Raw genomic sequence first — 20435 nt, forward strand, 5'->3', positions numbered from 1 at the left:
AATTTTGGCAGGGTAGGCAGTGCCTACTTTGCGTACCCAGACTGCGCGTCACTGCCCACAACTGCTGAACAATGCCGACACACAGTGCTTGTCTTATCCACCACTCTCTCGCCTGTACTACTGTAACTAAATGGGAAACCGAAGTTTTCCCAAACTTGCAATCTTAAAAAGGCCGGCGGGTCCTCTATCTCTCGTGTGCCGCCACCACTCGCCATACTCGTCCTTAGTGCTGCTAGCTAGCCTATCTCTGACTCACGGCGGCGCCAATCAGAGCTACAGATTAGATGTCCCTAAAGAACACGAGTATCTAACAGTAGTTCCGCATTACATTAATTAACTTGCACGCAAGTTTTATTTATTTTTTATACAGTGTATTCTCCGTGTAATTTCATGCACCGAACCGTGACGCCCGTACCGTACGGTTCGGTACGAATACATGTACCGTTCCACCCCTAGGAGAGGCTATTATGCTAAATGGAAGTCAAATGTACTACAGCAATCATTCAAAGATACCATCGGGGGTAGAACATTTACATTTAGCAGACGCTCTTATCCAGAGCGACTTACAGTAAGTACAGGGACATTCTCCCCGAGGCAAGTAGGGTGGAGTGCCTTGCCCAGGGACGCAACGTCTTTTTTTTGGGCACAACCGGGAAGCGAACCAGCGACCTTCTGATTACTAGCCTGATTCTCTAACCGCTCAGCCACCTGACTCCCAGAGCAACAACTTATCATAGCCTGAAATGTGTTATGTGGTTGTATTGAATAGTTGTAATGACATTGGCCTTTTGTCTCTGTTGACCAAAGCTGGTCATCTTCTGATGGGAATGATGATCCATTGGAGGCTGCCAAGGATAGCATATTTGTAAAGATCCTCCTCAAACTCATTCAAGAAGGTGTGTACTGGCTATTATATTAAATAGAAAATTTAATATTTATTTAATTAAATGACTGAGTCTTAATGTTTTTGTTTTTTATATTAAACATTTCTTCTTTATTTTTGGTTTACACTTGTGCGTGACATTCCTAGATGTACTTCTTACATTCTTTCATCATTTCTAGGAGTTCCTCTACAGACTTACCTACCTGATGTTAAAGATCTGCTAGAATATGAGGAATTGGGAAGTTTGAAGTCGAAGCCCTACTTTGAGTTTGTGCTGCGCGCCAACTATGAACATTACCTGCAAGCACAGATTTGACACCTTTACCCGGACACCCACTTCCACAGTTGCACATGTGCACACATTTCTCATCCTTTGATTGACAAGATTGCATTTTTGAAATAAATTGCATATTTCTGTAATTGTTTTTCCAGTTTTTTTTTATGGTAGAAACAGGATACACAATTGCACCAATTTACAAACAATATTACTTAGACAGATTGAAAATTACATGATTTTATTTGTTCTATTTGTCTAAGGTAGAAATGATAAGCTATCACTAAGTGAACAACAAACTCATACACATAAAGTAACCCTACAACTGGCTGGTAGTCTCCATATTAGATTTCTTTCGTGGCATAGTGTGTAGGGTTCTGCTCATTGGTGGTGCAGATGTTGATTATAAATAGCAGGACCTAAACTCCTTGAGTGTCTCTCCCACCCAGAGAGGAGTGTGCAGCTGATCCACTTTCAGTGATGGTAGGAGCAGATGGCCTCTACAGTGTCTACAGCCACCTAAAAATAGGGAAAGGAGGTTAAATTGGGGACATCCGCAATAAATTACCACTGCCTTTATAGCAGTTTTCTGTGTCCCTATATGGGAAAGACCTAAAAAAAATATTTGCAAAGGTTGTTTTTAAGTTGTGCCAAGAAGTTACTTGATTTCAAATATATAATAAAACAAGTAATATTGAAATACATTCCTTTGGGTAGAAACTTAACTGCAACTAAACGGGTGTTATCTGTGATCCTGGTAATAGACGAACTACTCAGGACCCCCAATCCTGTTTTATCTCTAGACATCCTTGTGGAATATATATTTGGGTAGAGGTATTTATTGTTATGCATGGTATGGAGGTAACATTTTCTTCTGTTCTGAGTCATATGGTAACACAGTTTGTAAGTATAATATAGCTTCCGCATCGTATAATATCTCAGTAAATATTAGTTAACAGCTGGATAAACAGGAACCAACATTCACTTATTTGAATGCATATATAGTCTAAAGGGGAATAGGGTGAGGTAGCAGGGCTGCAGCTGTTCAGCTGTGTTTCAGGAGGGTCCTATCCGCTTTCACCTACTCCCTGTTTTCAGAAACTGGAGCATGGCCACTTCAGCTATTGCGGAAGTTACGATTATCTCAGCTCTTAAAAGAATCACACCCCTACCTCAAATTTTACAGAACCTCACGGTCCCCTCGCCCTTTTGATGCAGATTAAAGTTCCTTTCATGGAATACCCATGTTGTTTTCAGCAAACTTGTGTAAATGAATGCTTATGCTTTGGCTGTTTACTACGCTAGTATTTAAAATATTTTAAAGGTTTTACCAGTAGTTATCACTAATCCAGTGAAGTTTCTTTTTTCACACATAAGCATCGATAAAATGCTTGTGTGATAAAAAAAAAAAAACTAAATATATATATAAACCTTATTGTATTGGACCACTTCGGCCAATATTTTCTAGAGAATATCACACTTGCGGCTGATAAACTATAGCTGAGATAATAAATGAAATACAATACAATGCATTAGAATAGGCTACCTTGACAAGTTGCGTTCTGGTCAGTGGCAAACAGACGAGCAAAGGTAGCGTTCCTATGATATAGCATAGAATATGGATGTGTGTAGTCCTGCCTCAAGGCGCGCCTGTGTTCACAATGCCATGCAGGAGTACGACGGATTACAACCGTTGGCTCTCCATACACGGGCTGAGAGCTTCGTTTTGGAATCGGGACTACCTCTCCATTTATGGACAGTCCTGCGCACTAAAGGCGCGCGGCGCTTGAGCGCTCGCACACAGCTTGCCCTTTGCGCATCTATCCAAGAACCAAATATGGATGAAGGGTAGGGAGAATTCCTGCGGAATACATGGACATTCCTAATGGTTGTCAGGAGAGGAAAAAAATTGGGAAGGCGGCAGAGTATATAAGCTTCTCGGTGGTTGATGTCATTCTCCAGCTGGAACCAGTTCTCCACTGAGCTTCTTCTAAGGCAGGAACAAGAGGTAAGAATTGTGGAATACAAGACCACGCTGTTGCTTAAGAGGGAGCAGCAGCATTGAATATTTACGAGGAGTGGATGTCTTGCTCTCTCGGGAACTTACTTAGCCTGCATCATGGACTCTGGATAATGTTAACAGAATTCAACAAAGATAATGAACTTCAGGACTGGGCTATTGAAAGGACTTGGCAGCCATCTGATTGCTAAAGTTTACTTTCAAAACCATTAACAATTTGATCTGTCGATGCAGAATAATTATTAACACATTTTGCATGACAAGTGGCATATCAAAAACGAAAAAGAAAGTTTGGTTATCTTAAATGATTCATTTACATAGTTCAATTATTATTTCCATATTGATGTAATTTTAGAATCTGTAACCTACCCGATGTTATCACTTAGCAGGGTAGGGCGTATGGCCCTTCAATGCTGACTCAAGTTTTGTTTTTTAGGTCTAAATAATGTTAGTTTATTTAATTGTTTTGTTCTCCATACAGTTGAATGTTTTCATCACTATAAAGAAATACGTGCAACCAAAATAGCGTCGTAATAATTGCGGGAACAGCTTCGAGCTATGATTTCTGCATGGTCTAACACTCCCCTTGAGTAAACTACTGTTTCTAGCCTATGTCTGGGGCATCTAACATAATTTAAGATACTCTTGTGGCTGTTACAAGGCTCGTTGCATAATTCATCACAATAAATCTGGTTTCTGTCTTGTCACAGAACCCACCAAGATGTGTGACGACGATGAGACTACCGCTTTGGTGTGCGACAATGGCTCTGGCCTGGTCAAAGCTGGCTTCGCCGGCGATGACGCCCCTAGGGCTGTTTTCCCATCCATTGTCGGTCGCCCTCGTCATCAGGTATGTGAAGAGCTTCAGTCCTGACATATACACAGAGAACCCACCATCTCACAACACTACCAGAACAAGTCACTTCACATGTACAGACAGGCTTATGTTATTCTTAGTTTAACTTAGTTGAGGTAGGCTCTTCTCAGTTATTAGGTGAATTATTATTCTGTGGACCAATGATTCAATATTTTATTTGTATTGTAAATATTGTTGATCAGAATAGCAGCGCATATAGAATTACGATTTCTTTAGTTTAGAATAAAATTATATTAAAGGTTTAGAAGGGACGCTACAAATCTGTCAGGAGGAGCAGGACCAGAGAATGTAGGATACCTGTCCTTGTTGCAAATGGCAATAAACTTGAACTTTGTGAGTAATTGAACCTTTTACAATGTATTGATTTATGTAGGGAAGTATCAATGACAAATCACGTTTTCGTGGTCGAAAGTGTTTAGAGTTAGTTCCGAATGAGTACAGGAGTAGTGTACCGTTGGACTGTGACGTTCCGTATAGGCCTATACTCTTATGTCTAAATGGTTCTTGTTTTGTATCCTTCAGGGTGTGATGGTGGGTATGGGCCAGAAGGACTCCTACGTAGGAGACGAAGCTCAGAGCAAGAGGGGTATCCTGACCCTGAAGTACCCCATCGAACATGGCATCATCACCAACTGGGACGACATGGAGAAGATCTGGCACCACACCTTCTACAACGAGCTGCGTGTTGCCCCCGAGGAGCACCCCACACTGCTCACTGAAGCCCCCCTTAATCCCAAGGCTAACCGTGAGAAGATGACCCAGATTATGTTTGAGACCTTCAACGTTCCCGCCATGTACGTGGCCATCCAGGCTGTGCTGTCCCTGTACGCATCCGGTCGTACCACAGGTAAATAGATTACAAGTAACAAGTTTAAGTTTTTGACCAGTTTAAAAACTTTATCAGAGTCTGTCATAGCCTACTGAATTAACCCTTTATTTGTTTACAGGTATTGTACTGGACTCCGGTGATGGTGTGACCCACAACGTCCCCATCTATGAGGGTTACGCTCTGCCCCACGCCATCATGCGTCTGGATCTGGCTGGTCGCGATCTGACTGACTACCTCATGAAGATTCTGACCGAGCGTGGCTACTCTTTTGTCACAACTGGTGAGCTATCTCTTCACATAGGCTATATTTTCTGTTTCGAACTGTGGTTTATGTGTCGCTCAAAACTAAGGTGCGCATGGATAACCTTTACGCACTGACGGCAATGTCTCCTTGCAGCCGAGCGTGAGATTGTGCGTGACATTAAGGAGAAGCTGTGCTACGTGGCTCTGGACTTCGAGAATGAGATGGCCACCGCGGCTTCCTCCTCTTCCCTGGAGAAGAGCTACGAGCTTCCCGACGGTCAGGTCATTACCATCGGTAACGAGCGTTTCCGTTGCCCCGAGACCCTCTTCCAGCCTTCATTCATTGGTGCGTATTACATTCCACTAGCCTCAGTAGTATCCAAACCAATTCGACATCCTTTTAATTCTATGTCTTATCAATGTAAATTTAAACAGGTATGGAGTCAGCTGGTATTCACGAGACTGCCTACAACAGCATCATGAAGTGTGACATTGACATCCGTAAGGACCTGTACGCCAACAATGTGCTGTCTGGTGGTACCACCATGTACCCTGGTATTGCTGACCGTATGCAGAAGGAGATCACAGCCCTGGCCCCCAGCACCATGAAGATCAAGGTGAATTCCATATAATTTATGATATGCCCACTTTTACGTAGAAAGGCAATCAATACAAAATACATTTTGTACATTTAGTTAAGGTGTGCTATTAATTGTGTAGTGTATATGAACTACCATAATCGTATCTAATTGTTATGTTGCTTATAGATCATTGCTCCACCTGAGCGTAAGTACTCTGTATGGATCGGTGGCTCCATCCTGGCTTCCCTGTCCACCTTCCAGCAGATGTGGATCAGCAAGCAGGAGTACGACGAGGCAGGTCCCAGCATTGTCCACCGCAAGTGCTTCTAATTGCACTGTCACCTGTCACCATCTCGTTCAGGATCAAAGCAATGGTGCATAGCCTTGCTTTCGACGGACAACTTTTTACAACTATAACATTGTGACAACGCGTTACACAGTGAAAGTACACAGAGAAAATAACGTCAACATCACGGCGTGTGAGGAAAATACCAACATGTGAATGTAAAATGTACATAAATGTTATTTATTGATGATGTCCATGTGGTATTTTTGTGAGCAGTCTGTTTGGGAATAACCAAGAGGGACAGAGGGTGCCCACCGCGTTGTTTTCTCTGGTTACCCGGTGTGGGCTCCGGATAACTACACGAGTCAAAAGACCATAAACCAAAAAGAAGTCAACAGAGAAAATAAAATGAAAAACATTTTCAAGTATATTGTAGCTTATTATTTCTAGGATTTGTTGATATGGAATTCCGTGTAGGCCTGCCCACCAAACGAGCATTTGGTGTGCTGTGACACGCCAATGTAAACCTCATAGGACATTGATAAGTACCAGATAATATGTAGCCTGAATGTTATAAGGTGGATGAGACGCTTGTTTATTGGGTGTGCTCACACCTTCGGCGAGCACAACCATTGTTCTCTCACATGTATATTTATTATTGTTTATTTTCGACCCCCTAAGGATCAGTCAATATTTGGACTACATAGACAAGGCCTTTGTCAAAATGTTCGTCTTGCTCTCGATTGCGTTGCTTGTATTTTTATTTATGTTCCGTTGCACGGTTTAGGAGGTTACAACGTTTTTGTGGCAAAAAGTGCCTTTAGTCAACTAAGGGTACTCAGTGCTAGCTACGTCGCCACGTCAGCAGACGTTAGCAACGACGCATGGATTGATGTGCTGTTGCACAGCGAGTATCGTATTGTGCCGTGATACTACTAGCAGCATCATACATGTACATTTAAGCAAATCAAGACTCGCATGTACATTAAATAATGTCACATTAAAGAATGTATGTAACGTTTAAACTCAAGCTTGTGTGGTGCGTCGCTGGCTTCAGTGCCACAGCCTAAACTTTGTCAAAACAAACGTGCTAATTTCCGGCGCTTTCAAACAATCCCCTCACTCAGTGAAGTTTGACTAGCCTTCTTTTGAATTAGCCATTTCTCCCTAAATAGATGTAAAGCTTATTTACGTTTTTGGGGGCATATTTTCAGTTAGCAGATGGTACTGTTTGAATCGCGATTCCATCTGAAATACTGCCGGTGACAACGTTGTTACAGTAGCTTGTTTCAAAAGGGGTTCGCTTGGTTCTTGAGTAGGCTAAGTGCTTGAACATATCACTAGATGGGAAAAACTTAAGGGGACGGACCCACCTGCAAGCGAGCACACCCTACAATTTCCCCAGAAATTGTACCCGCTCTAGTTTTAAATGTTTTAAGTAAGGGAATAGTCATGACTAGAACAAGTAAACGGTGAACTAAAATCCAAGTGTCAAAATTTCACCCTATAGTCCAGGGCTGCGTTTCCCGAAAGCGTCGTAAGGCTAAATTGATCGTAGAATCCATCGTACGATGAATCTTAGTTTTACTGGCCGTTCCCAAAGAGACTGTAGCTAAAGTGTCTCTTAAAAATTCGTAGCTCTTGAAAGCGCATAGATAGCCTACTCCTTACGAGCATGTTTGGGAAACGCACGTAAGAAATATTGATGGTTTCGTTATTTTGCTCGATCGTTGCTACAATCCATCGTTATCGGGAAACGCAGCCCAGGGGTGTTCAAACCTGGTCCTCAATGTCTGCCGTTCTGTATGTTTTAGATTGTTCCCTGCTCAAGCACACCTGGGCCCCGTTCGTCGTAAGGGTTGAAGCTAAGTTAATCAATTGTCCCTTTAGCCCGTTAACATTAGCAAGATGAGTGAGAACAGCAAATATCGGTTCGTCAACGGCTGATCCGCATCCAAATCATTGTGGTTAATTTCAATCAGGCTAAACTTATCAGGGAAATTGCACGTGCACGTCCTACTTCAAAAGGCAGGAAAGGTCGATCACCAAAACCGTGATTTTCTAACGGTATGATGGCGGAAAAGACGAAAGAGAGAGCGGTGATATAGGCTATTCTCGCCATCCGAGCAAACTATTATAATGAGTCTCTAGACAATAAGCATATTATCATGGCTAAGTCAAACACCGCCACCGCTGCCAGAGCAAGACAAGCAGCTTGGGGAAAAATTGCCGATAAGCTAAATGCGAAAGTTTTGGGGAAATGTATAGGCTCATCTTAAGTGCCTCATTACCCCAATCAATCAGATCACATTTCTTTAATTGTGCCTGCTGGTATAGGCTTAATGGAAATTAATAATCGAATGAGATCTTGCTAGCGAAAATAATGATCTCAACTCTTTCAGAATAAGTAGGCTAAATAAAAACAAGGCCAAAGAGTATAATTGATACGAATTCATAGACACTTATGAGGATATATGTAGGCTACTGCGCTTATATCATGTACTATATATGTGTATATGCATGTAGGCCTATGTGTAAATCCCTCTTTGATTTCATTGACTGGGACATGGCCAGGGAATATGATGAATTGATTCATCAGCTGGTTAAGCGCCAAGTACACTTTTCTTACAGCAACGCATGCTGCGGCTTTGCCAATGTTTTCTGCATCGCCTATACTGTATAAAAATGTAGCCTATAGCCTACCTGACGCAAAAAAACTCAAGGCTATGCAGTCTGAAGCACAGTTAAAGTTTCAAGTAGCTTTATTGTCAATTTCTTCACATGTCAAGACATAAAAAGGAATCGATATGACGTTTCCCACTCTCCCACAGTGAAACATATAAAAAGCACAGGTACAACAGATAAGACAAGACATTTCGTAAAACCTAGCGTTACATATTCACATACAGCAGCATATAGCTCATAATAAAGCATAAAGCTTGCTGCGGCGTGTGATATTTGCAATGTACGGCCCGAGAAGGTCTTGCAAATAAATGAGTCCATGTCGGCTGAATCGATATCGCTCAAAACAAGAACTCATCCGTGTGAAATAAAGGTTCTTGGCAATCGCGAAGAACTCTATTGGTATGGAAAGCTAATCGAACTAAATTATAGCTCCTTGGTCAACTGGGTCTCTCAAAAAGGGAGCTGCCATGTTATTTTCTGGGGGTGTGTCAAGCTTATCCAGCTACACTTAGCCTGCTCTGGAGCAGGTTAGTGCTAATTGATATGGTGATTTCTCGAAAGTTGCTTCCACGAACCAAAAAGAGGGGCGTTTTTTATCTTAGCCTGAAAATTAGCTCGCTAAACCGCTTAGCGAGCTACGACGAATACCCCCCCCCCCCCTGATTCAAATGAATTGTTATGTATGTTTCACAGTATATTGGCTCAAAGGATAAGCATGCATTTTATAGTCTATGTATTCACCTGTTCAAGCAATTATAGAGCCTGCTTCTCACAATAGCATCACCAGAATGAGGGGTCAGAGAGTAAGCTCTTGTGAGCATGCGCACAGCACCTGCTCGCAACTATCAATATTCTAGTGCTATTCGTTGAGAACTGGACCCAGAGGATGTTGTGTGCGGGTTCGTTCCTGCAGACCAAAAATATGATTATCTGCTGTATTTTTCCAGCAGATAATCTGGAAATAAGGGGGGGGGGTAGGTAAGCCTATAAGCACAAAACAATTCTGACCGTGTGTACATACGGAGCTTTAGCCTACTGCGCCCAGGTGAAAGAAACATCGACGCAATCAGCAGCTCCATGGTTTCGACAATCCTAGTCGTGAGTATTCTGTCATTTGATTAGGCTATTTACACAGCTCTAAGCAGTCATAAAAACAGGTCTATCTAAAACTCAGAAGCCAGGTGCAGCCAACGATTGACAAACCCTCAAAGTAGCTTTGTGTATACAACCAGTCAAAACCTACAGCGGTTTAAAACGCTTAAAATAAACAAATATTCGGGAGGTCACAGAAAATATGTTGTAACCTCCAGCACAAAATGTTTTTGGTTCCTATGACATCTTTTCGTAGCCTGAAAATGTGGTAAAGGGAAATTCATTATTTATTAGATGGCCGTTGTTTAATTAATAAAATGTTTTTGAGAAAAATGATTCCGTCTATAGCAGCTGTATTATGCTTGATATAGTTTTAAAAACAGAAGCCTATGGACATTTTGCTTGTCGCTGCTGGTGTTAACCACAGTGGATGTTTTTTCAGATGACATAGGCTAGTGGAAGTGGGAGGGGGAAACCATATCATTTGTTTTTTTCATTGTAGATTAGACTGCAATTCAGCTTAGTTTAACAGTGGGGTTTTAGGCAATAATGCCTTATAGTCAATTGAAGAGATATAAACACAACTTTCATTCCTCTCCATCTCTTCTAGTTTAAGAGGATTTTACTCAGTAGCAGTAACAAGAAACATGGTGACCAAAATAATCCGGACTGAGTACATGAAGAAATTCAGAGATCCGAAATGGGAGACATTTTCCAAATACTATGAGGACTCATTAAAATACAGGTTAACTCGTCGAGTGATGGAGCATGCTCACAAGCCGTGGGTGTGGGAGGGATGGGATAGCGGCTCGGACTCCAGCGGAAGATCAACTCCAAATATGAAGAACAAAGTTGCGCCCATAAATGTTACCTCAACACCCTTAGAGTTGAAAAAAGAAAGGTCATCAGTACCAAAGGACGCTCCAGAAAGGGAACTTAATTTTGAGAATGATCAGATGGAGTTGAACACTACTTACACCGATGTCTTGGATAACTTGCCTAATTCAGGTTTGTAACTAGTAAATAATTTCACTATGCTGTTTTGACTTCAATGTGTCAATTTTCCAATAGGTCGTTTTAACATGGAGTCATAACAGACTACTGTGTACTTTCAGATTAAAGTTTAATTTGTTATCCTAAATGTAACAGCATTTTATCCTCTTTATAGAACCTGTCATTGAGAATGGACTGACTGAATCAGATGAGGGAACTGGAAAGGAGGTTCTACTGAGCAGTAGTCTGTCAGATGAAACACAGACTGACAACAGACCATTAGACAAGGGATCCTCAGATGAGGAAACAGTGAGGATGCAGCCTAAACGCTGCCACCGCCTTCGCACCCCTCTGTCTGAGCCAGGTTACAGAGACAGTCTCCATGATGACAAGCAGATCCCTGTCCAGAAGATCATCAGGGCAAAAAGCCAGCCTCCCACCAGCAAGGAGAACAAGCAATGTCTCAGTCAGGCCGACTGGACAGGTAGACACATGGCCTCTGTCAGAAAGACCCCAAACGAGGTTAGTGTGTCTAGGTAGATGTGATGTCAAATTTGATTATATTGAGCTTCAGTGCTTTCACAGACTTTTTAACTTTAAAGAGGAACCTATAGATGGCTGATTATACAGGACAACAGTTTTCCTCATGTAAGAAGTTATGGATCAACGAAGAGACACAACAAACTCTGGTTTGTATCAGAACCAGAGACATTGAAAGAGAACCTACAGCAGAGTGTGTCCTTTTAACATTCCCCCCAGAAACTATTAATAATAGAGCAGTGGTATTTATTACCAAAGCAAGCACCTATCTCATTTCCTTTGACCCACCGGGCACCTCTTTCCACCCAGGGCCGCATGTCCGACGCAAGCATCCAAACCAGACGGGAGTCAGATAAACAGGGCTCCAACCTGGATCGCAGGAGGGCACGGTCAGCTGACCTTGAGAAGATGCAGCGCTCAGAGTTGACGGTCGCAGAGGATCGCTGGATGACTGAGTACATGCGTTGCTTCTCTGCCAGGTTGAGGTAGAGTGCCCAGGACACAGGTATCAGGCACAGTCTGCCAATGAATCTGAACATCATATTCCTCAATAAATATGGGATGACAAATAAATATGTTGAATGATTTATATTTCAAGGGGTTTGGTCCTTTTATTCTTTTAACTTTATGCTTATAGCCAACAGCGGTTGAGGTAACAACACGTCTAACAATACTGATCTTTAAACAATGGTTAAATGTGTTGTTACTTCATTGAAGTTGCATCTACGCCCGATTTTAGTTCAATTTATGACTTGTATCTCCTGTGTTTTCTACTTCACATACTTTTTATTGACTTGTGGAATTTGTCTGAAACTAGATGTATGATATTGTTATTCAATTACCAGCTTTTCAATTTTTATTCCACTGGCACTAGATGTTACTCTATGAATGTATCTTATCTCTGAGTCTTTATATTACAGTTAATTGGTGTTTAGGTTCTCTCACATAGGCAGCTGCATTTATTAATGGTATCAAAATATGAACAAAGGTGTATTCAAAGTTTAGCAGAAAGGACACAAACATTTAACAAGTTCAATTGTTGAGCATTTGAGAGCTAATTCAGTCTATAGGGTTTATACAGTAAATACTATACGATATATCTATCTATCTCTCTTTCTTGACATCAACATCGATTCCAATACTGCAAGACGTTTTTTGTACTTTTTAGTAGAAGAGTTAAGTGTAGCATACTTTTATTATACATACACATACTTGATTGTGTTCCAGCAAATTGGTCTTAACATGAATTTCTTTAGCAAATTACAGTATAACATGCATTGTTTTTGTGTTATTGATGAAACCATACACATTCACAAGAGAAATTTATTAAATGGCTAGAAATTCAAAGAAGATATTTTGTTTTTTAACATTATAACATAGCTGTTAAATTCACCACAGTTTGACTTGCTGTATGTAATGTATTTTGGTATTGATGAAAGAGTTACAGAATCATAAAGTACTGTATGTTTGCTCACCAGTCATTCACTTCATTGTAACTGTCCTGATTGAGTTTGCATTATTGGACTTTTTTGATAGTTGTTTTCTGAATTGTGAGTGAAACTCAGTTTCTTATAATTATGAGGGCTGATGTTAACCCTCGTGCTGCCTTCGGGTCACATGACCCAAAGGTTCATAACGAACCATCGTTGTGTTTACCCAATTTTACCCAATACAAAAACAAATAAAAATAATTTTCTTTTAACCTTCGCAATGTGGGGGGTCTGAGACAGCCCAATGGTTAAAAGAAAATGCTTCACTTTGTTTTTGTATGCGGTAAAGTTGTCGCAATACGACGGTGGGTCACAATGACTGATGGGTCAGAACGACCCGAAGATAACACAAGGGTTAAGAAAGTGGTGTACCGTGTTGTGAGTTGTCAGTGATTCTCAGTTTACACACTATTTGTATTTCTGAATACTTTGTGCATAATATTCATTTAAAAATGTTTACAGCCCATCTAACATCTTCAAGGTCTTTTGGGTATAAAGCTCAATTCCCACAAGCTACTTAATTAAACATGTAAAACGTGATGTAATAATGTAATTAACTTGAATCACTGTCGTGATCAGGTTTGCTACTATGCTAGCTGTCATAGACCCACTGCATGTATTATACCAATGTTTTGCCTATGCTGTGTGTGATAGTAAAGAGAAGAAGAACCGTTTTGTTCCCTTAAACCTCTCAAATATATTCCTAGACTGTAAAAACACCACAGTTTGGGATATAGTAATTGATTGGACTGTGAACAAAAGCTATACCTAAAGTATCAGAATATATAAAAGTATTTTTAATAAGTATACATTTTGGATTCAGCTAAAAAAGTTTACATTTTGATCACTATATTTGAATTTAAAACCATTCACTACATATTTTGTCCACTTTCAAATTATGCTGAATAAATTGTATTTGAATAGGTCATCAGCAGTTGGTTTATTTCCATCGTTGTTTTTTTTATATTGTAGTAGAAAAAGCATTTAACATTAAGCATTGTTGCTTGATACACTTTGTCCTGTTAGTGTCCTAGTGTGGTCAAGAATATTTAACGTATCGACCAGCCATTGTCTACAGTGTATGATGGCACTGTCTTATATAAGTATCAGGGGCAATAGAGAGAATCTAATCAAATCTAATATAGTCGTATTTGTATTGCCCTTTTTACAAGCAATATCAGTGGATAGGGGTGAGGTCCCCAATGATTACATTAGTAGTGCAGCAGTTCAGTTGTAGGACTGACTAAAGAGAAATACTTTTAATTAAGCTTTAATCACAGAAATCATGTCTGCCCCCCTGACTGAAACAGGAAGTCTGTCCTAGAGGAGAGGGGATCTATATAAGACAGCCCAATCCCGCACTGTTATCTCCTTAATTTACCATTACTACCATATATTTAGCATCTTTAGTGTCTTTTATCAGAGTTGAGAATTCAGAAGTAATTCATCCATTAGGGGCTCAAGAAGGAAGCTGATGGGCTTTAGATGCCATTAGTTTGAAGAATGCTTCAATAGAGAAAGGGTTGAAGTGGAGAGACAGCTTCATTTTGTAGGGATCTTGTTATTAAGGATTAGTTAATCAGGTCCATATTTCAATGGCTAGTCTGTAATTGGTCACTGATTGCTTTTTTTGTGGATGAAGAATTCCAGAAAATCATGAGTCTGGAAATCTGTGCTAGAACCAGGTTGCGTCTTAAGAAAGGCTCGGAGAGGCTGAGTTCAAGTTCAGATGAAAAGTCTTGTTTATTGACATCAACAAACAAGGGACACATTCGCTAGGTTGCTCTGCCATGAGCCAACCTCCCAAACATGATTTTCAGCAAGCAATTATACCCCACAGGAAATCCCATAATTCGTCACATTGAACCCTAGCATGTGTGGATAACTTTCAGTTATCGATCTGAACAGTGTCTGTCAGTTTGCCTCGGTCCCAGAAATCTGGGCCTATTTGTACTAGACGTTCAAAGTCTGGTCTTCGTTAGCTATCTTTCACTATCTGGTCAGCAGGACCCACTCAGGGTCCTTCAATGGAAGATTTGTCTTCGTATGCTAATTGTCTCTGTATGTTCTCGTTATGACCTCTGATTCACAATCATTTCTCTTACATGATCGTGGAATCAGTAGTGCTATTTAGGTTTTATGCTTAGTGGCCTATAGTTTAAGATAAACTCGTTCAGTTGGTAGTTTTCCATCTAGTTCCCTAGATAGGCCTAGAATGGGGTGTTCTATCCAGTTTTCGGCCCACGACACTTTGTAACTGTTTCAGAAAACTGAGGCTTTGTTTGGATACAACACAATACAAAACCTATGGCATCTTAAAATGTTTCACCTCAAGATATACAATTACAGTTTTAAAAATGTTAAGCTATGCAATCACTTCTCCTAAGCTTAAAGGAGTCATCACCTGGTGTTTTAACATATCCTGTCTCTCTGTAATTGTCTCAAAATGATTACACATGAGATTTTGACTGGTCTGGATGCTCATTGTACTAATGGTAATGAGGTGCACGCTGATTGAGAAGCTGTTCACTGCAGAGCCAATGGGCAGAGCTGGACCAAGTCCGCTGCTGTCCCCCTCGCTTTCACAAATTCCTTTTCTTGTAATGTATGTATGTATGCATGCATAAATGAAAATTTCAAACTCCAAATTTTCAGTCAAGTTTCAACTTGACTATCTTTCACTATCTGGTCAGCAGGACCCACTCAGGGTCCTTCAATGGAAGATTTGTCTTTGTATGCTAATTGTCTCTGTACTCAAATATGTAATGTTCTCGTTATGACCTCTGATACACGATAATTTCTCTTACATGATCGTGGAATCAATAGTGCTATTTAGGTTTTATGCTTAGTGGCCTATAGTTTAAGATAAACTCGTTCAGTTGGTAGTTTTCCATCTAGTTCCCTAGATAGGCCTAGAATGGGGTGTTCTATCCAGTTTTCGGCCCACAACAGTATCAAATAAGAATATAGGATTATTCTCAGGATGATCAGATGGGTGTGCTGATCTAGCCCTGGTGAGGGCATGCTTATAGTTCAATAGGCTTTTCTTCTAAGCCAGATGGAATACCTCTAGATTTGAGGTCCGTAACTTCCGTTCCATTTTAAGTGGACTGCAGTGCAGGTGTCCTGTGAGCAGGGTTCCCGCGGGGTCTTAAAAAGTCTAAAATTCGGAACTTTAAATTTAAGGCCTTAAAACGTATTAAAAACGGCCAGATTTTCATTCGAGGTCTTAAATTTCATTTAGTCAGGTCAAAAAAAGGTTTTACCCTCGTTCATTTCCAGAACCGCTGGCCGCAGAAAGTTATGACAAAGTAGCAAAAAAAGTATTGAGTCGCAGCCTACAAAGCGGAGCTCTACAAACGAAACCAGCAGAACGCTGCCCTCAGAACGTTGGTTCGGTGTGTTGTAGTTCTTTCTGGGGGATATTAGTGTTGGTATGTACACGGTGATAAAACTACAAATCCTGTTATAAATGCAATACCTGCCCGCGAAATACGTCTGCGCTTCCACAGAGTTTGTTAAAGTTCGGCTACGTGTGGAAAATGGGAAAGTGTACTTTCAACGAGACATGGCTAGATCACAGCGATTTCCGCTGTTGGTTACAAGCGGTACCCAGCTCCAGGTACAAGGCTCGCTGCAAACTTTGCCCCAAAAATATTCAAAAATTACTAATGTGATTGTTTTATCTGTAAATTACATTTATGCTTTTTTTTTAAATTTAAGACCTACACGACGCATCACCCCCAAAACTATTCAAATCAAAGAAATTCTGAAAAAAACACATTTATTTCAATGAATTCAGTCATTGAAAAAGCATAAATGTAATTTGTAATTTGGTGAGATAGCAGACTTCTTCAAAAAGCTGAGCAAACAGGATCAGGTGGAAATACACCCCAGTCCTTGCACCAACCCAAGACCTCAGAGCAGCTCCCTCCCCGAGGCTACAGGCACAAGGTCAGAGCATAGGCAGTCAGTCACGTGCCAAGTTCAGCTAGTGTTTGTAGGCCACACATGTAAGCCTACACAAAAGTTTTTTTCCGATAAAAGCCTCACTTTAAAATGTTGGTTGTTGATTTATGAGTGTTCTTGTGTTGATGGCTGTGGCATTTTTTGTGTGAGTATACACTAATAGTTATGTTTTACTGTAAAAGAAGGATTCTAACCTCTCACCTGGTTAGACCCAGATTATATATTCATGAAAACAAAGTGACAAAAGTCTCTCCAGTTTGTGAGTAGCCTACAGTACAGTGTGTGTAAGAAAGAAATGAGTTGCAATTCAGATGTAGAGACACAGTCTATTCATAGTAAATGTAGAATTTGATTAAAGTAACCCTAGTGGACCATACTAGGCCACACTGAAGAACTCAGGCTTAAGTGAATTTGAATTTATATTTCTCATCAGCAATCATATTAATAATTTACACTGCTTAGATGCCAGGCTAAGGTTACACACACATTTTCAGTCTTGGTCTGTGGACCCCCTGAAGTAGCCCTGGCCACCCCTTGGCCACCCCATATATAAAAGTCTGGTTCCGCCACTGCCAGGCATGAGGTGAGCACTTGGACTTGACCCCCCATCGCCTTGGAACCTGGTCAATATGGTTGATCACACCTATTGGCTGCCCTCGGAGGAAGGACAGCAAGAAGAATGTGTCGCAGGATTGACCAATGAACCGCAGTTCATTTTTTGTCTGTGTTTTATAATTTTACAATGCATTGTATATAGTATGTATTTGCCATATATGCAGGTGCTGACAACACTGCATGTACTTCTGCTGATAATGTTACCCTCCAGACGTCTTAGATCTCTATTTAAAGCTACCTGGCATTTTGACATGCAAGTGAGCTAAAATAGGTGCCTTAGGAACACTAGTATGCATAGAAGGGTGGGGGATCTTTTGAGTAAAAATAGCCCCCTCACGTGTTCCTTTGCCAAAAGAGGACTCATGCTAAATTACTCAAGAAGAGTGTGTAAGGGCAAGAAAGAGAGCCGGAGGGAGAAAGAGAAGGAAAGGCGAGAAATGATAGGTTAATTTTTCTGGGTTTGTAAGTCAGAGTGAGTCAAAGACAAGTAAAACACAAGGACTGGTGTGTCATCAACAGTTGGTGTTCATAAATGAAGCAGTGGCTTTGAATGGAGCTGCTGAAAGCCAAAACAGACTGTTCATGGGAAGGTGGAGTCTTTAACTTGGTCAGTTTATCTCAGAGCTAGTATGCCGTTGGAGAGCCCTGCTAGGACGCGTGATGGAAATAGCCTCTAAAAGCCTGTTCTTCATAAAGTGCGAAACATGTGGAAGCATTTCCTTAAAATTAGGAAGGTCCTAAGAATGTGTTTACTTGCATTTGTGTTTGTGTGGAAGACTTAGAATGTGTGTTTTTTTTGTGATACCATGGAGTTTAGTCCTATGATAACATGTTGACCCAGAATAGTTTTCATTCTGATGGGTCTGGACACGACAAATACAATATGTTTTACTTCTCTAATAGATGAACAAAGACGATTAGCTCCCCAAAAAACACTGATGGACCATGTAGGATTAAGGGACTTTTATACTGTATTTAAACTGTACAAATTATACTGTATTTGTGACATCTAGTGCAACCAAAAATAGCTGATCCTAACAAGCATTTCTTGGCTGGAAGGATATTCTTTCTTCAGAAGCATCAGTAGCTGTCTTAAAACATTTGTTAAATCATACTAATTTTACAATGTGCTGTAGAATTCTGTATTCATTTACATTTTGGGGAATACAATGTTGATAAACACGTTGAAGTAGCACCCCTTAAGACAATCAAAAGATTTATTCTAGGACAGACATAATTGTGTGGCAAATTTCAATTTATCTTGCAACTACAAAACAACAAATTTGCTAAATATAGTAAAAAGCAAAATATTCAAAATGTCTCTATAAGTAGATCTACCAAACCCATGAAGAGTCCATAGGCAACTTGTCCATCTCATGTCTACCCTAAAGTTTTAGGCATGTTAACAAGTGTCTTGTGTTTTAAGTCCTAAAAGGTTAACTCTGATATTGTGGCAAAATGTTCTGTATCATTCTGAATCTAAGTTACAAGCTGTTTGGCGATTAGCTCCACTAGTCAGATGCTTGTAGAGTTAACTACACCACCTTGTCTACATGCCATCTCAAGCTGCTTTCGTCATTGTGATGTATATAGGACAAGGGAAATTAGGTCACATCCCCATATTTCTCTTACCCCATTAAGTTAACAGTGGATGTCCACTGCGCTACTGAAGATTACTCACAGTCCACCATTAGTCATTTTCAGTGTTATGAATGTAATTATATTTGCTACGCTGTCTTAATTGTTATTAAAACAGGTTGAAGGTGTGTTAGCATTCAGGTAACAAATCAGGCACCATATGTCCATCTAATCCAATCCAGGTGGTCTTGTCTTGTCCTATTAAGAAGACAGTGTGAGGTCCACTGAAAACTACTACCAGACAAGGGATCAAGGGGAAAAGCCAAACAAACTGATCTTCAGCTTAGAGTAAGATGAAAAGCTAATTGGCCAAGAGACTCTCCCTTTGCGTCCGTAGATAACTGGAAATGTCTGTAACATACAGTACACAGGAATCAAATAAATAGAGGCACATAGTACATGATTAAGTTTTTAATACCAAAAGCACATATTTTGTACATGATGCCAGTTATTTGGTGTTGCTGTTTCATTTGGTCACATTTGACTCCTGATGGCAGTTAAACATATGGCAGGTCATCACTATTGCTCCCTCAAGTAGAATTGCACAAGATAATTAATTACAGTAACCTGTCTTGCAAAGGGTACAAGATTTTAGCAACACATGATGGCGCACAATTAATTATAAAAAAGTATATCAAGAAAAAAACTAAACTAGAAAGTGCATTTGCTGCAGAAAATGCTTTGGAATGCTGAAAGCTGAAATGAATAAAAAAAAAAAGCTTTGATCCATCCCCCCTCTCCGCTGACCCCGCTCAGCAACTGCAGGAATGCGAGGGACCTGATAACCAATAGAGGAGGTGATACTCCCTTGAAATTACAGGATTGGGTGAGGGAGAGAGGGGGTGAGGAGACAGATTCTGAATGTTTGGTATATAGACTTAAAAGTTATAAAATTATGCACCTCATTACAAGAATTACATATAGAATTCCTTCAACAGGGCTTTTATTTTGAAACGATGACTCCCCGTTGCAAGTCACGTGTTTTTGTAAATGTTGTTGTGCTTATGTGCTGAGGTTTTTGTCTGTTCCCACACTGTACTCCTCTAGGAGCATTGTCTGGGTGTTGCCTTTTTCTCTCCTCCCCTCTCCTCTCTCCTCATGTTATGCAACTTTCTAGTTGTCGCCTAGGTAGGCTCTCCTGCCAAAGTAAATTCCTTGTCTGTGCAAACTTTCATGGCGAATAAAAACCAATTCTGATTCTGATATGTGTGTGTGTGCGTGTGTGTGTATGTGTGTGTGGGTGGGGGGGGGGGAATATGTCGGAGGTATGCAGAAGCAGAAAAGCTTTAAATCGTGGTTTTAGAGGAGACCACCCTCTTAAAATACCTGAGTGACAAAAAAGCCTAATTTATTTAGAGATATTGGGGGGTGGGGGGGTCAGTGTGGAGGAGGGAAGGACAAGCGAGGGGTTTGCAAAATG

General features: G+C 40.5%; 3 protein-coding genes across 4 annotated transcripts in view; all 3 read left to right on the forward strand.

Moving 5' to 3' along the window:
• The window catches only part of nup133 (nucleoporin 133), a 43548-nt gene extending 42245 nt beyond the window's left edge, over positions 1-1303 (forward strand). Inside the window, exons 25-26 of the mRNA XM_062447897.1 lie at positions 808-896; positions 1063-1303. Of these exons, the coding sequence (XP_062303881.1) occupies positions 808-896; positions 1063-1199 (226 nt within the window). The 3' untranslated portion in view covers positions 1200-1303. The remainder of the gene's footprint in view (positions 1-807; positions 897-1062) is intronic.
• Positions 1304-3116: 1813 nt separating this feature from the next.
• LOC134008510 (actin, alpha cardiac muscle) lies at positions 3117-6421 on the forward strand. The gene is made up of 7 exons (XM_062447923.1): positions 3117-3165; positions 3888-4027; positions 4577-4901; positions 5002-5163; positions 5281-5472; positions 5562-5743; positions 5894-6421. Exons 2-7 carry the CDS (start codon positions 3899-3901, stop codon positions 6035-6037), a joined length of 1134 nt encoding a protein of 377 aa, XP_062303907.1. The 5' UTR covers positions 3117-3165; positions 3888-3898; the 3' UTR covers positions 6038-6421.
• Positions 6422-9508: 3087 nt separating this feature from the next.
• ccsapa (centriole, cilia and spindle-associated protein a) lies at positions 9509-13719 on the forward strand. Of its 2 annotated transcripts, XM_062448527.1 has the most exons (5): positions 9510-9776; positions 10381-10778; positions 10939-11285; positions 11613-12902; positions 13158-13719. In XM_062448527.1, exons 2-4 carry the CDS (start codon positions 10418-10420, stop codon positions 11790-11792), a joined length of 888 nt encoding a protein of 295 aa, XP_062304511.1. In that variant the 5' UTR covers positions 9510-9776; positions 10381-10417; the 3' UTR covers positions 11793-12902; positions 13158-13719. The 2 variants fall into 2 exon arrangements, with proteins under 2 accessions (XP_062304510.1, XP_062304511.1); XM_062448526.1 differs by having other exon boundaries at positions 9509-10778.
• The last annotated feature ends 6716 nt before the right edge of the window (positions 13720-20435 follow it).

This window comes from Osmerus eperlanus, chromosome 22, assembly GCF_963692335.1.
Source record: "Osmerus eperlanus chromosome 22, fOsmEpe2.1, whole genome shotgun sequence".
NCBI classification, from domain to species: domain Eukaryota; kingdom Metazoa; phylum Chordata; class Actinopteri; order Osmeriformes; family Osmeridae; genus Osmerus; species Osmerus eperlanus.

Coding starts and splice junctions, on each gene's coding strand:
- ccsapa (XM_062448526.1), top strand. CDS start 10,418: ATGGTGACCAAAATAATCCGGACTGAGTACATGAAGAAATTCAGAGAT. Junction 10,779..10,938: donor GGATAACTTGCCTAATTCAG/GTTTGTAACTAG, acceptor TCCTCTTTATAG/AACCTGTCATTGAGAATGGA. Junction 11,286..11,612: donor TCAGAAAGACCCCAAACGAG/GTTAGTGTGTCT, acceptor CTTTCCACCCAG/GGCCGCATGTCCGACGCAAG.
- LOC134008510 (XM_062447923.1), top strand. CDS start 3,899: ATGTGTGACGACGATGAGACTACCGCTTTGGTGTGCGACAATGGCTCT. Junction 4,902..5,001: donor CGCATCCGGTCGTACCACAG/GTAAATAGATTA, acceptor ATTTGTTTACAG/GTATTGTACTGGACTCCGGT. Junction 5,473..5,561: donor CTTCCAGCCTTCATTCATTG/GTGCGTATTACA, acceptor AAATTTAAACAG/GTATGGAGTCAGCTGGTATT.